This window comes from Uloborus diversus, chromosome 8 (assembly GCF_026930045.1).
Source record: "Uloborus diversus isolate 005 chromosome 8, Udiv.v.3.1, whole genome shotgun sequence".
NCBI classification, from domain to species: domain Eukaryota; kingdom Metazoa; phylum Arthropoda; class Arachnida; order Araneae; family Uloboridae; genus Uloborus; species Uloborus diversus.
In genome coordinates this window covers 68,721,317-68,734,365 of record NC_072738.1, presented here as the reverse complement: position 1 = coordinate 68,734,365, position 13,049 = coordinate 68,721,317, and the positions used below count along the sequence as shown (strand labels likewise).

General features: G+C 32.5%; 1 protein-coding gene across 1 annotated transcript in view; it reads right to left on the bottom strand.

Moving 5' to 3' along the window:
- Nucleotides 1-2,703: 2,703 nt before the first annotated feature.
- The window catches only part of LOC129228147 (probable glutamine--tRNA ligase), a 41,243-nt gene continuing 30,897 nt past the window's right edge, over nt 2,704-13,049 (bottom strand). Inside the window, exons 7-13 of the mRNA XM_054862796.1 lie at nt 9,954-10,140; nt 8,932-9,119; nt 8,670-8,800; nt 5,584-5,676; nt 5,354-5,491; nt 2,937-3,024; nt 2,704-2,793 (exon numbers count right to left, since the gene is read on the bottom strand). Of these exons, the coding sequence (XP_054718771.1) occupies nt 2,704-2,793; nt 2,937-3,024; nt 5,354-5,491; nt 5,584-5,676; nt 8,670-8,800; nt 8,932-9,119; nt 9,954-10,140 (915 nt within the window). The remainder of the gene's footprint in view (nt 2,794-2,936; nt 3,025-5,353; nt 5,492-5,583; nt 5,677-8,669; nt 8,801-8,931; nt 9,120-9,953; nt 10,141-13,049) is intronic.

Here is a 13,049-nt window from a genome sequence, read left to right as displayed (position 1 = left end):
GTAACTTATTAGCCTTGTCGACTAAATCGGTAAACTTTGACGTGTCGACATCAAGTAGTTTGTCCTTGATATTCAATGGTAAAGCCGCCAAAAATTGGTAAGATTTTATTTGGGTGAGGGCAGCACTATCCGTAATAAAAGGATATGCTGAGTGAGCAGCACGTTCAACACGATGTGCTAAACTCTGAATACTCTCATGAGTTTCAAATTTGATATTTTGAAATTCTGAAAGGGACACAGAAGAAGGGGTATGCATTTTGAAAAATGCACGCAATTTGTCACAAGCCTGGTTAAAAGTCATAGACTCCAAGCAACTGGGATTGGTCGCAAAAAAATACAAGGCAGAGCCAGAAAGTTTTGACTTTAAAAACATAAGAGTCGTGGGATCATCCCAACCGTTTAAATTCTGCAAGTCCTTAATTTGTGATATAAAAAATTCAACAGTTTCTGGCTCGCCTGAATATGAGGGAATAGGGAAGTTAAAATTCCTACTCGCCACAGCACCTTGAGGTGACTCATTGGCCATATTCACACCTTGGGGTGGGTCGGTTTGAGTACTATCAGTTGACATGGCAACAAATGTGCCGTCTTTTACTTTAGCACAAAAATCAATGAGCATCTAATATAATTTTCACTTAATTCACACGGTGCAATCATGAGAAACAAAAATTTTTAAATGCAAATATTGTTGAAAGCACATGCACACATGAGAATAAATGCAACTAATAAAATAAAAATTGACATCAAATTTTTGAACTAAATTAAAAATATAAAATTAATATATCCCCCCATTAACATCACAGAAATACAAAAAGCCATATGAAAAAAACAACAAAAGTGCATATGCATTCAACTTCAGAAAAAAGAAGGCATTCAAGACCTGGTCAAAAACGGCGCCATTTTGTCATGTTGCGCGCGATTAATTTTGAGAAATCATACGAAAACCAAAGAGAAAGCGATTTTAGGCCGTGGAAGTGGAAGCATCGCTGCCGCGCATAACCTCAGACCAACGACTGCCTTGAATGCCCAAGAACAAAAATTTAAAAGAGACTTACCCGGGGGTGGTGTGTTAGTTGACGATAGGAAGCACAAAAATAATTACCATACATTCTTTATTCAACGTTACTTCAAAGCAGACATGAAGATAGGCACTAGGCGTGGTGATCACCAGAACATTTCACTTAGTATAAAAAAAACAAATGTGAGGAATACAGACTTAAGAGTTCATGAATGGAGGTGGGTTTTGTTGCTAAGTTCGTTAACGATCAAAAAAAGGTAGAGTTCTCGCGGAGGGTGGTGGAATATTTAAATTGAAATGGAAGAAGGACGTACAGTTCGCTATGAATATGGTGGGATGTTATCGAGGGATGGCTTTTGATAAAAAAAATGTCCGTTGCAGGCCGATGTACGTTGAGACGAAAATGGTGCAGGCTGTAATCACCATGGTGACAACGTTGAGCTCGTCACACGCTTAAAAAGGAATCAGGATACATTCAAGGTAATTGCGGATCCATGCCGTCACCTCATGGTATGTAGATCATCGAAGAAGTAGTTACATTAAGGGGACGATTCAGGTGCACTCTGCGTGCCGCCATGGGACGCCATCATTCAAACAGGTGATGGATCATCAATGCACTCATCTTCAGCTGCGACGAAGTACGGTCTTGATTAATATTTTTTAAACATATATGAAAAAATGAAACGTTCACCTCATGTTGAGGTTATTAACGATTTTGCGGCGAGCAACGGCCGTCCCCAGACGCCGTGCACCGATACTTCATTATCGCCATCGTAGAACAAAAACCGGAGCCGCAGAAAATTGCGACCGAGCGGACAGAGAGCAGCAAGTAGAGTGAAGTGGGGTGGAAAAATGAATCGGCAAATGAGCGATCAGATCCGGGTACGCGGTGATGCGCGGGAACCAATGAGTGCGTTTGGCGCCCAAACAACGAAGGGAAGGGGACGCTACGCCATTTTAATGGCCGACAAGAAGATGCAAAAAATCGGATCGACGCTTGAAAAATTGACAAAAAGCTAAACGATGGGAAAAGTGAATAAGTCATATTTTGATATCGTAAAGTGTGCGAAATTTAACGGGGGAACGCGGGGAAAACGTGGAATGCACAAGAAAATAAAAAAACAACAAAATGGGGGAAGAAAATGATTAAAATGACCGAAAACATGGGAAAAATGTAAATGGGTAAAAAAATGTGATATGCATTATCACAGCAAGTATTTTATTATATAGTATGAAAGCAGAAAAACTGACTTTACACCACTTCAGAATTTAGAATCTATGAAACAAAATAACAAGTTATAAAAATAATTCTTCAAAAATCCTTAAATTTTCAAGCTTGTATTAATACTTTAGAATAGAACAGCAGATATATATATATATATATATATATAAAGGTAAATTATTATTTTATATATATAAAAAAAGCTTTTAACATTTGGCCATTTTCAGCTGATAGTTTCTTCAAATTATCTGATGGGCAGCAATACTATTTCAACTTTTGCTAAGAGAAATACATTCCTAACATGAGCAAGTATGATTTTTAATTGTAATTAATGATTTGAAAACAAGTTTTAAAACTGATTGAGGATTTTATTTTATTTTTATTCACGAATGTAACGCTCTGTGATGTCTGTTACAATGAACAACAAAGCAAATATTATGGGAATATGATACCAACTAAGGACTCACCTTGGGGCAGTAACATTTAATACATCTCTCACATGGGCCTCCAGCATTTGGGGATCCACAACAGATTGTGCACCTGTGACACCAAGCTGAAAAACAAGGGTATTTATCAAGGTTCATGCAGATTTTAAAGTACAGCGCTATTAAAACTTTGCAAGAGTTTTTCATAGTTTCATATGCTTTTAAGACAGTAGTAATATGCAATGTTAGATAATGCCAAATGATTGCTTACCTCAACACAGAAATTATTAATAGCTTCAGGAGGAAATCCTCTACGTCTTAAAGCTGTCAACGTAAAGAGTCGTGGATCATCCCAATCTCTAAAAATGTGAGAAAAAATTAAGTCTGATAAAAGGTAAAGTTTTATAATCAAAATCAATAAATTCCATGTACAAATAAAAATGTAGAAAAATAGCATAATTAAGATTATTTCTGAAGTTAAGACTGCCTAAAGCTGTTAAAAGAAAAGATCAACTTTTCATAATGAATTGTAAATGAACTAAAATAATTGAACATACCACATAAAGATCATGATACTTATTACCATAGTAAGAAAAATATAGAAAGTATCTGCAGGTATGAAAATCAATAAACAGTGGGAGGTCAAAATTTTTAGTAAAAATGCCTTTTGCTTTAATCAGGTATCCATAAAAGCAAAATGAATTTTTTCATTAATTACCTTTTCATTGTTTAATGATGATATCAATTCAAAATTATCAGGTGATGCACCATCTACATCAAATGTATCTGCACAGTAGCAAATTTATCCATGCACGGTGTGTGCATCTATATTATCTAGCTATGATTATTACCAATGTAACAGAAGGTATTTTCATGTGATGTAAGTAAAGTTGTGTTTTGTTATCTTTCATTGCCAGAGCATTCCCACGTTGAAAGGAATGTAATTTATAACAGCATGAAGAAAAAAAATCAAAAGCCTATTGTAACAAAACTTGGGGGAATTTTAATAATCACCTTATTTTGATTTATGCTAAGAAAATTGCTGTCTGACAAAATAGTTCATAATCCAGAATCTTACTCCAGTTCTTTTTAAATACAGTCTAGCATTTTATAACAGCACAGATCTTTGAATTTGTATTACTTTGCGTACCTAATCATGCTAATGCACTACAAAAACTGAAATGAGGTAAAACTAGTTTCAGTAGGCAACAAAGTATAACAGAGCTGAAAGTTTCTGTTGGCTACTTGTTACTAAATAAAAGTTTGAATTTTAAAGTATACTATTACTTTTCAAATTCAAAAAAACTTTCTTTTTTCAAAGCCCTTAAAACCTGTTTAACTTGAAATGGGAGCTCTCCTTCTCAAGAAAAGTAGTACGGCACTAATTAAAAGTAATAACATTAAAATTTCTAAACATGACTATTTTAAGGAAAAAAAATCATCAAAATTTAAAATATTTTTTCAAAAGGTTGGAGCAAAAATGAAAAAACAAGCAGATATTTTCAAATGGTGCATTTTGTTTTAAAGACAAAAACATTATCTTAAAAAAATAAATAAATAAATAAATAAAAAGATCTTTGTCAAAATATTGTAAACCAGTTCAGGGATAAAAAACTTGACTTATTTTTCCCCATAATAGCAAGTGAGAGATAAAGACCAAAATGATTTTTGAATGGTTATATCTTGGGCCAGAATTGTTTTTCCTTTTTTAGTAAAACAAAAATATACAAACATGTATCTTATTTCGGAATTTTATGCTATTTTAAATTCAACAACTTCCAAGACTATGAAAGTAAAATTTTTTGCTTGCTGCCTGAATTGACACGGGCTAGGCCTATAATTAAAAGTATAATTTTTTGTTTCCTGATTTTTGGTATATGAGAGCAAACAGCTGTTGACAAAACAGAAACTATTGAATACACTTTTTTGTTTTGTCCGTAATCATTATTTTGTATATTTAGAGCAAAAAATTAAGCTGAGCTTTGATACATCAGAGCTGTTTAAAATCATCTGATTACATCATCTTTTCAGAGCAACTTAAGACATCTAATCCCAGAAAAACTAGCAAGATATCCTACTGTTGCTCTGAGGCGACCATATGTTTTCTGTGAATTTTTATGCATTAAAACCCAATAAAAATCTTTGAAGTATCACTCACAAAAGATCAAAATGAAAACCATAGCTATTAAGCTAAATAAATTCATAAACAATCATACAGTAAAGGGAAAAAAATAGGACAACTGATTAAGATAGTTTGCAGCATTGATTCTTTAAACAGGGGTGCTCACCTAGGAGGGTCATGGCGCAGAATGCACCATTGAAATCTTTGTTTGAGGGGTATTTTTCACATTTGGGGGGCTTTTTGGGGAGGGAGGGTCTTTGCGATCTTAAGGGTGTGTGGCCGTGCTCTAGGGGGGGGGGGGAGACATCCTTGCTTTAAAAGGGGTGCTGGATTTTATCATGACAGAGGAAGAGCGAGTAATCTCTTCCTCCTTCGAGGAAGTGAACAGTTTCAAGGTAGACTCTTTTGTTCACACAAAAATGAAAGAGGATTCCTGCACCTTTTAAAGTTATTTATGATTTACAAGTCACTGTTTGATTAGACGTCTTTTCTAACTTACAGAGTATATATGAACATTAGTTGAATATCCTTTAGTTCACAGGAAGTATTAAAGCAACCATACAAACCTAACGATCCCTTCTGAGATTAATTTGGCAATCTTTCTTTTAGATATCACAGTATAATGCATATTTAGACGCCCATATTCCCACTGCACTGGACAATAAATATCTAATGCATTGCATAACCAGTAGTAGGAAGAACGTCTGAAATACAAATGAAAACAGATTCAACAAAGTTTAGTCATAGCACAGAATTTTTTCAATTATTAGATCTTTTATTTGGGAAAAATACAAACCTAGACTGAAATTCTTTAGTACACAAAGAATGAGTTATATTTTCTATAGCATCACAGAGACAATGGGTAAAATCATATGTAGGATAGATACACCTGAGGGGAAAAAAATATTTTAGATGAAAATAAACATCCTCCACTTATCAACAATAGACAGTTCATAGAAAGCTAAGAAGAGACCTACAGTAATTAAAACTTATAAAATAAATGATGTCTTTACAGTTAATTTGTAATTAACTGATTATGATTGCAATAAAAAAAATATATTGCCACTGTAATCACTTAAAATGGAATTAAAGATATGACTTTAGCACCGTGTAAGTTCATTCTTTTATATTAACACTTACCATTTATAATTTTATATTATTATTTTTTAGTTAGTTGCTTTTACTAGCATTTTTAGCAATTATTATGATTACAATTGTAAAATAATTTATAGCAATATTAATTTTGTGATAAAACAAAGACTAAGTTATGAAAAAATTATACAGTAAACTCCGGACTATTTGTGGAATAAAGTGGCACAGTAACCGAGGATAAGCGAATTTCAGGGATAATGCGCAAACTAGGTATAATCAATAATAGTGCATGGAATAGCTTTAAAAATTCAATAGCACTTGCATACATTTAAACTAAACCTAGAAATTATAACAGTGCGTTTAATAGCGTACATAGACTTCAGTACATCTCCTCGCAAGTGTTATATGTGCGCCTCCCATAAGATTGTTTTTTTAAAATTTTAACATAGTTTTTTTTTCCAGAACGAGGGCCCTCATACCTCTTACCCCCTTCTCCCCCCCCCTGCGAGGGTGGTAGGAGTGCTATGTACGCCACTGAGTATGTGTAAAAATGAATATGAAAGCTAAACAAGGTTCATTATTACAAACAGATTACACACAAACATGAGCTAACTAATAGCAGATATGAGCTAATGAATTAACTGAAACAGATCAAGCTTGGTTACACCAAAACCGTATAGGAGAAGGGAATTTTTCCAAACAAAACTGGTCTGGTCATTCGTTTACACTCATAGTGCAGATCTAAAAACGGGGTTCATACTCTACTTGGATGAAAAAATTCCATGACTTTTCCAAGACTTTTTCATGACTTCAAGGAAAATTTTCATGACCTCGTTACACGAAGATAATAGCACTATTTAATCTCAAACTTTGTAATATTTGGAAATGAGCATTAGCAAAACGTCTATATGAATGCCACAGCCTCATTGAAGCACTTACTTGAAATGGAAAAAATATAAGTGCACATATAAAAAAAACTAAACTATTCTTCTTTGTCTTTATCATATAAATTTAAGTAAAGTAAAAATGCAGTGAAGTGAATATGATGATGCTTAAATGCCTGATATTTTTTTCAAAAAACAGGCAGAATGATATTGAATGGGACAAAGGTTGAATGAGTCATCACTAAGTTTCAATAAATTTGCTCCAAAAGTTACCTTTTAGTGTCAACAGTGCCTTTAATCATCCATGTAACTTGACAGTATTTTGGTTCTTTGAAGTAAAGCCACATAGTTTAGTTCTTTATGTTTCTAAACCAGATCTTTTTTGAAAAAAAACCATTCAGAAATGAATCAATCTTCTGATTCAAACGTATATTTGTTTTGTTTACAAATTTGCATATTTTCAAATGCAAATAAATTAATAGGTTCAGAAATTCCAGAACATGTTTAACTCCCGACATTGAACGTAGCAGTGGGTCACATGGATTGGTTTTGTGTGCCGTACGTTGGGCATTACTGTTTTAGAGCATTAGAATTCCCCTTTTTCTGTATTATATCGCCTGGCTTAAGATCTTTATTTTCTAAAACATTAAACAAATTAAGATAAACACTGATAAATTTATTAATAAAGTCCTTACGAGTGATGGAATCGAACTCGCATGCAATTGAATTGCTTTTTTTTGAGTGGGTGTGGCAAAACTAAGAACGTGAAATTTTGCTACTACAGAATATGAAACATAAGACATGTTTAAAATTACAGAATATTCAAAATAAGTGATGTCCAGGCAGTAAAATCATATCGCAAAAAATGGCAAGCGGCTGCGACAGAAGTGGATGCAATGAGATTTCGAAATTCAGATTTGATTTTTGGATCGTTCAATTTTCCACTTTTAATAGTTTTTATGTGCTATACTGCTAAATCACTCAAGATTTCTAATGCTCCTTTAGCTACTGTTACTTTCTCTTTGTCCAGGAATTTTTTTTTCCATGACTTGAGATAAATTTCCATGACTTTCAATGAAAACTTCAATTGTCCATGACTTTTCCAGGTCTGAAATTCTGTTATTTTTTTTCCATGACTTTCCAGGATTTCCATGACTTGTACGAACCCTGTAAAAATCAGGTTTTACTGGTCAGATTTTGGTTAACTTTGAAGTTTGAAGTGATTGGAAGAAATAAATATGGATGACTAAAAACAGGTTTTCCACTAGTTAAGTTACAGGGATGCATTTATCTACATTCAGGTAACCATAGCCAAAAAATGTTTTTAAACGTGTGAAAGACCATGGATAATCAAGAGTGCAATATGGAAGCAAATGGTACAGAAACAAAGAAAAAAAAAGATTGCATTATTTATTCATGTAGTTTCAATAACCTATTGCTAAAGGTTTAGTCAATTGCAACAAATCAGAATTAACTAACTTTTAGAAACCTAAATTAGAGTTCTACAGCAAATTTAAGCAATTTTGCAACAGCAAATTTTGTTACTGAAGCAATGAATATTTTACATTTAAATTTACATAAGGACAACAGTTTTTTTTTTTTTTTGAAAAAATATTTAATTTCTTATTTGGAATCATTTATTATGATAAATTAATTTGTTTATTTTTAAACAGAAATTCTGAAATTTATTAAACACAAAAGTAAAATTATCTAAATGATTATAAAAGGGATTTTTACTTTAGCGATTGAAATTTTTCGTAGGATTGGAAAAAAAAGATCATTGCAAGTTTTGGACACACTCATGGCATCCTAAATCAAGGCACTAATTTTTTGTACAAGTTGGTAGGTCTGCAATTATTTATTACCGATACAATTACTCAAAAGTGGATGTAATTTATCTAATTACCACTTATTTCCCGTTCGATGATGTGCAAAAAATTTAATCCTATAGGCCACTGGATCTTGCTTTCCCTCTTCAAGAGTTAACTTCATACGCAGAGTTGCTTCGCCTTCATTAATTTTCCCATGTTTCATATCCTAAACAAAGTGAAGTACAAAATTAAGAATGTAAAAAATCCTTTGTATTAATAATCTTTTTTTTTTTTTTTTGGTTTACAAAATTCAATGCTACAGCACATGACTGATAGAAATGAAGCAATAAATTATACCTGAAACAGCTGCAAACTTTCTTCTACTGGACGGTTTCGCCATGGAGAAGGTGGTGGGTTAAACCCTTTAATATCTTCTTGCTTTTGATGGCAGACATAAGCTAAGTCTCTCTTAATAAGTTCGCAAGCAAAATCATACAGCTGATCAAAATAGTCAGAAGAATGAGTAACAAATGATGGAACATACCCTAGAAATATTTCATACTTTCTTTTATACTTTAAAACACGGTAGTACAATAAACATTTTTGTCCTGCAATGGATTATAAATAAAATCAAAAGGGTTAATGAGTTTAAAAGGATTAGATCCATGAGGAGAAATGAGAATCAAACTAAGAATAACATTTCATAATCAATTAACATTGTACTTTTTCAAAAAAAAAAAAAAAGTTGCTAATGTAATTTCAAGCTTAACAACATTGAATTGAGAAACTCTTTCTCAAATAGACTGGTAATGTGGTACTTTTACTACTGCAGTTGAATTCTGCCAAAGTAAATTTGATGCCAAGGCAATGTATCTTAAGATTTCTCCCCCACAGAAATCCTAAAAATTGTTTTTGATTTTATATATCATCATTAATAAAATTATAATCAATTATCTGGTATAAATAATTCTAGATGTTTGCTTTGGGGCAACAAATTTTAAATAATAATCTGCAAGATTTTTATTTAAAAAAAAAGAAAAAAAAAGAAATTTTGAACATCCTAAACTTTTTAGCAATCAAATGCTTTTTGCCCATTTAGCAACAAACTTTAAAGATGGAAACTAATCGAAGCATTAAAAGGCATGTAACAGCCAAACCCTTCCTTCAAAAACAAATTTTTTTAAATTCCTATCACTTAGAGAAAAGGGACAAACCACAATAGTGAAAAGAATGTTCCAAAAAAGAAAATCAATATGAACTGTTACAGTGCACACATAATTTCATTTCATATACTTCTTTAAGGGTTCCTAGTCCAAAAAAATATTTTAGTAATACTTCCCTACATATTTTAACAGTGCTAGAGTATTGATGTTTCATACCTAACCACCTGACCATCTCATTTATTTCATTGAAGAACTTCTCCTCCTCTTTTTCTGGATTGGTATCATCAAACCTTAAAAAGCAGATTCCATCATGGGCTTTAGCATAACCAAAGTTGATGTTGATAGCTTTTGCATGACCAATATGCAAAATGCCGTTTGGCTCGGGTGGAAATCTAGTACGAACCTAAGGAAAAAGGTTTTAAGTTACTTGCATTTAAGTCTTAAACCATTTTCTAAAGATGAAATTCTAAACCTATTTTAATCTGCTACAATAATCCTTGATTCAAATCCACAACTGGGGGGTGGGATTCTCTTTTTTTTTTTTGGACTTACAAGGAGACGGCACGATCGTGGGGTCGGAGATTTGCATCATTTTTTTTTTTTTTTTTTTTGTGGTGAAAGAGGACCCCTAGTACCTTACGTGGTCAAAGTAATTCGACGTAATACTCAGAAAATTATGAGAAAAATCGATTTAAAGTTGCCATGGAGTCTCCTAGGCACCTTACGAGTTTAAAATGTCAGTCTTTTGACAAGCCGCAGCTAGCCTAGTTGGTTAAGGCGTGATATTGTGCTCCAGAGATAGCCCGATCGAATCCCACTCTAGACTTTTTTCTCACTTTCTTTTTGCTATCACAACAATTTGTGGTTACGCTTTTCACCCCTATATTACTTTCTGAAATTAATTTTTGCCAAAGATAAGGAAAAATTCGATTTTTTTTAATGATTATGTACAAAAACTGCTGTGTAGTTATCATAGAAACAAACAAAGTAATAATTTTTGCGACATCTTGCGCAACAAATGAAAGCGTATTTTTAACAATTGCAGGGAATTTGCTATATATCAGTAGAAAAACATACTTCATTAACATTCATGAAAATATTTTGAATAGTGGATAATTTAGACGCAAACCAGGCACATTGAATCATGTCTCGGAATATTAGTGACGATAATTGATGGTGAATAATTGAATTAATTTTAATACAATCTTCACGGGAAATAATTTTTCTATTTTGCTCTAACAACTTGCTGCAATTTTGCAAGCGTTTTTTGAAATTTTTGACTTGTCTGCAGATGTAAACATCAAAAGGCTGCACCAAGGGAGTGCATTGTACATGGATTCTTTGGGAATTTCCTCTCCTGTTCCAGAAGAGCCAGCAACTTCTTCAGCCAACATTTTTACTTTTGACTGTACGATAACTTTGTGTTTAATGGAATAGACACATAGGTTCACGTTCACCACGAAATAGAAAAATTAACTGCAGTGCAATTCTCACAGGGTCACGCAGTCTTATGAGCAGATGTCCCTTAAGGGGACCACAGGTCAAAAACCTTTACTAAGCAAAACAAACCATACAGAATAAAGAGCAAGAATGTTTTTCAGTGAATGAAAAAGTTTGCGAACTTTGGCAAAAATAAATTTCAGAAAGTAATATAGGGGTGAAAAGCGTTACCACTAATTGTTGTGACAGCAAAAAAAGGAGAGAAAAGGATCCAGAGTGGGATTCGATCGTGCTATCTCTGGAGCACAAGATCGCGCTTTAACCAACTAGGCTAGGGGTGGCTCGTCAAGAGACTGACATTTTAAACTCATAAGGTATCTAGGAGACTCCATGGCGACTTTAAATCTATTTTTCTCATAATTTTCCGAGTATTGCATCATATTACTTTAACTACGTAAGGTACTAGGGGTCCTCTTCCACCACAAAAAAAAATTGACGCAAATCTCCAACCCCACAGTCATGTCGTCTCCTTCTTAGTAAAAGTTTTAGCTTCTTAAATTTTAAGAGGGTGCTCAATGACCCCTTAATTTAACATTAGCTGTAGCATAGAAAATGTCACAAATTTAGAAACATTTAATATCCCTAGCTATTTTCTTATAAATAATAATTTTATTGCAACGTATATGTATATTACTCATGTATATTATAATATGTAGCATTGTTTTTTTAAGCCCCCCTTCCCATATGTATTAAGTTTAGGGGAGGGGGTTGAACACCCTCTTTTAGTTGAAATAGGAAGCTAAAATTCTTCCAGAATATTACTATCCACAAGTCTAAAAATATTGAGGGGTGTCAGAAGCTATTTTTTTACATGTATATTTGAACCACCCTAGAGGTTTATCTTGACTGACTAAATAATTGGATGCGTCAGTTGCCAAATCGATTAACTCCACTTTTTAAAAAAAATCCTCATTTCCGCTTTAATAGTGCTTAATCAATGCTTAGAATGTGAATTTATATTAAACTTTTGGTTCAGTACATTTCTGATCCTGCGATGGCAGAAAATGTAACACGAGCACTCCTATGGATAACATTATCTTCTTCATCACTTTTCTCGACTTTTTGTTTTATGGAGTTAATCGATTTGTTAAGTGAAGCATCCAATTACAACCAATGAAAAATTCAGACAGTTACACTGATTGACACTTTATTTAAAATTAAGATCAATTTTGCTTTGGTTTTGCAGCGGGCAATATAAGAGCAGAAAGTATGATAATTCAGAACTAAATGAGTAAGTTTGGTCCATTTTTTCCTATTAATTGCACATGGAGTAATTAGTGATGGAGAAATTCATGCCATGGACAGCTACAATGTAAAAACAATGAGCTTTTAAGAACTAAAATTTAAAAAAAAAAATGTTGAAAAACGTTGCAAATGTTAATGAAGAATGAGATACATGGGTCATTCCATGTCAAATCAACCAATCACTCAAAATGACCATCTCAGATTTCCATGAAACTTTCAGGGAAAAAAAATTATATATATATATATATATATATATATATATATATATATATATATATATATATATATATAATTATATATATATATATATATATATATATATATATATAATTATATATATATATATATATATATATATATATATATATATATATAATTTTTTTTTTTACAAAAAAAGTGTCATTGCACATTATTTGCTATAACTGCTGATCCCATCATGTCCCCACTCTGAAATTTTTATAGGATGTATTTATTAAAACATATTAAAAAACAAATTTTTTTTCAAAATTTTTAAAAGATACTAACTTTTAAAAAATTTAAATTTTAAATTCTAAAATTTAAAAAAAA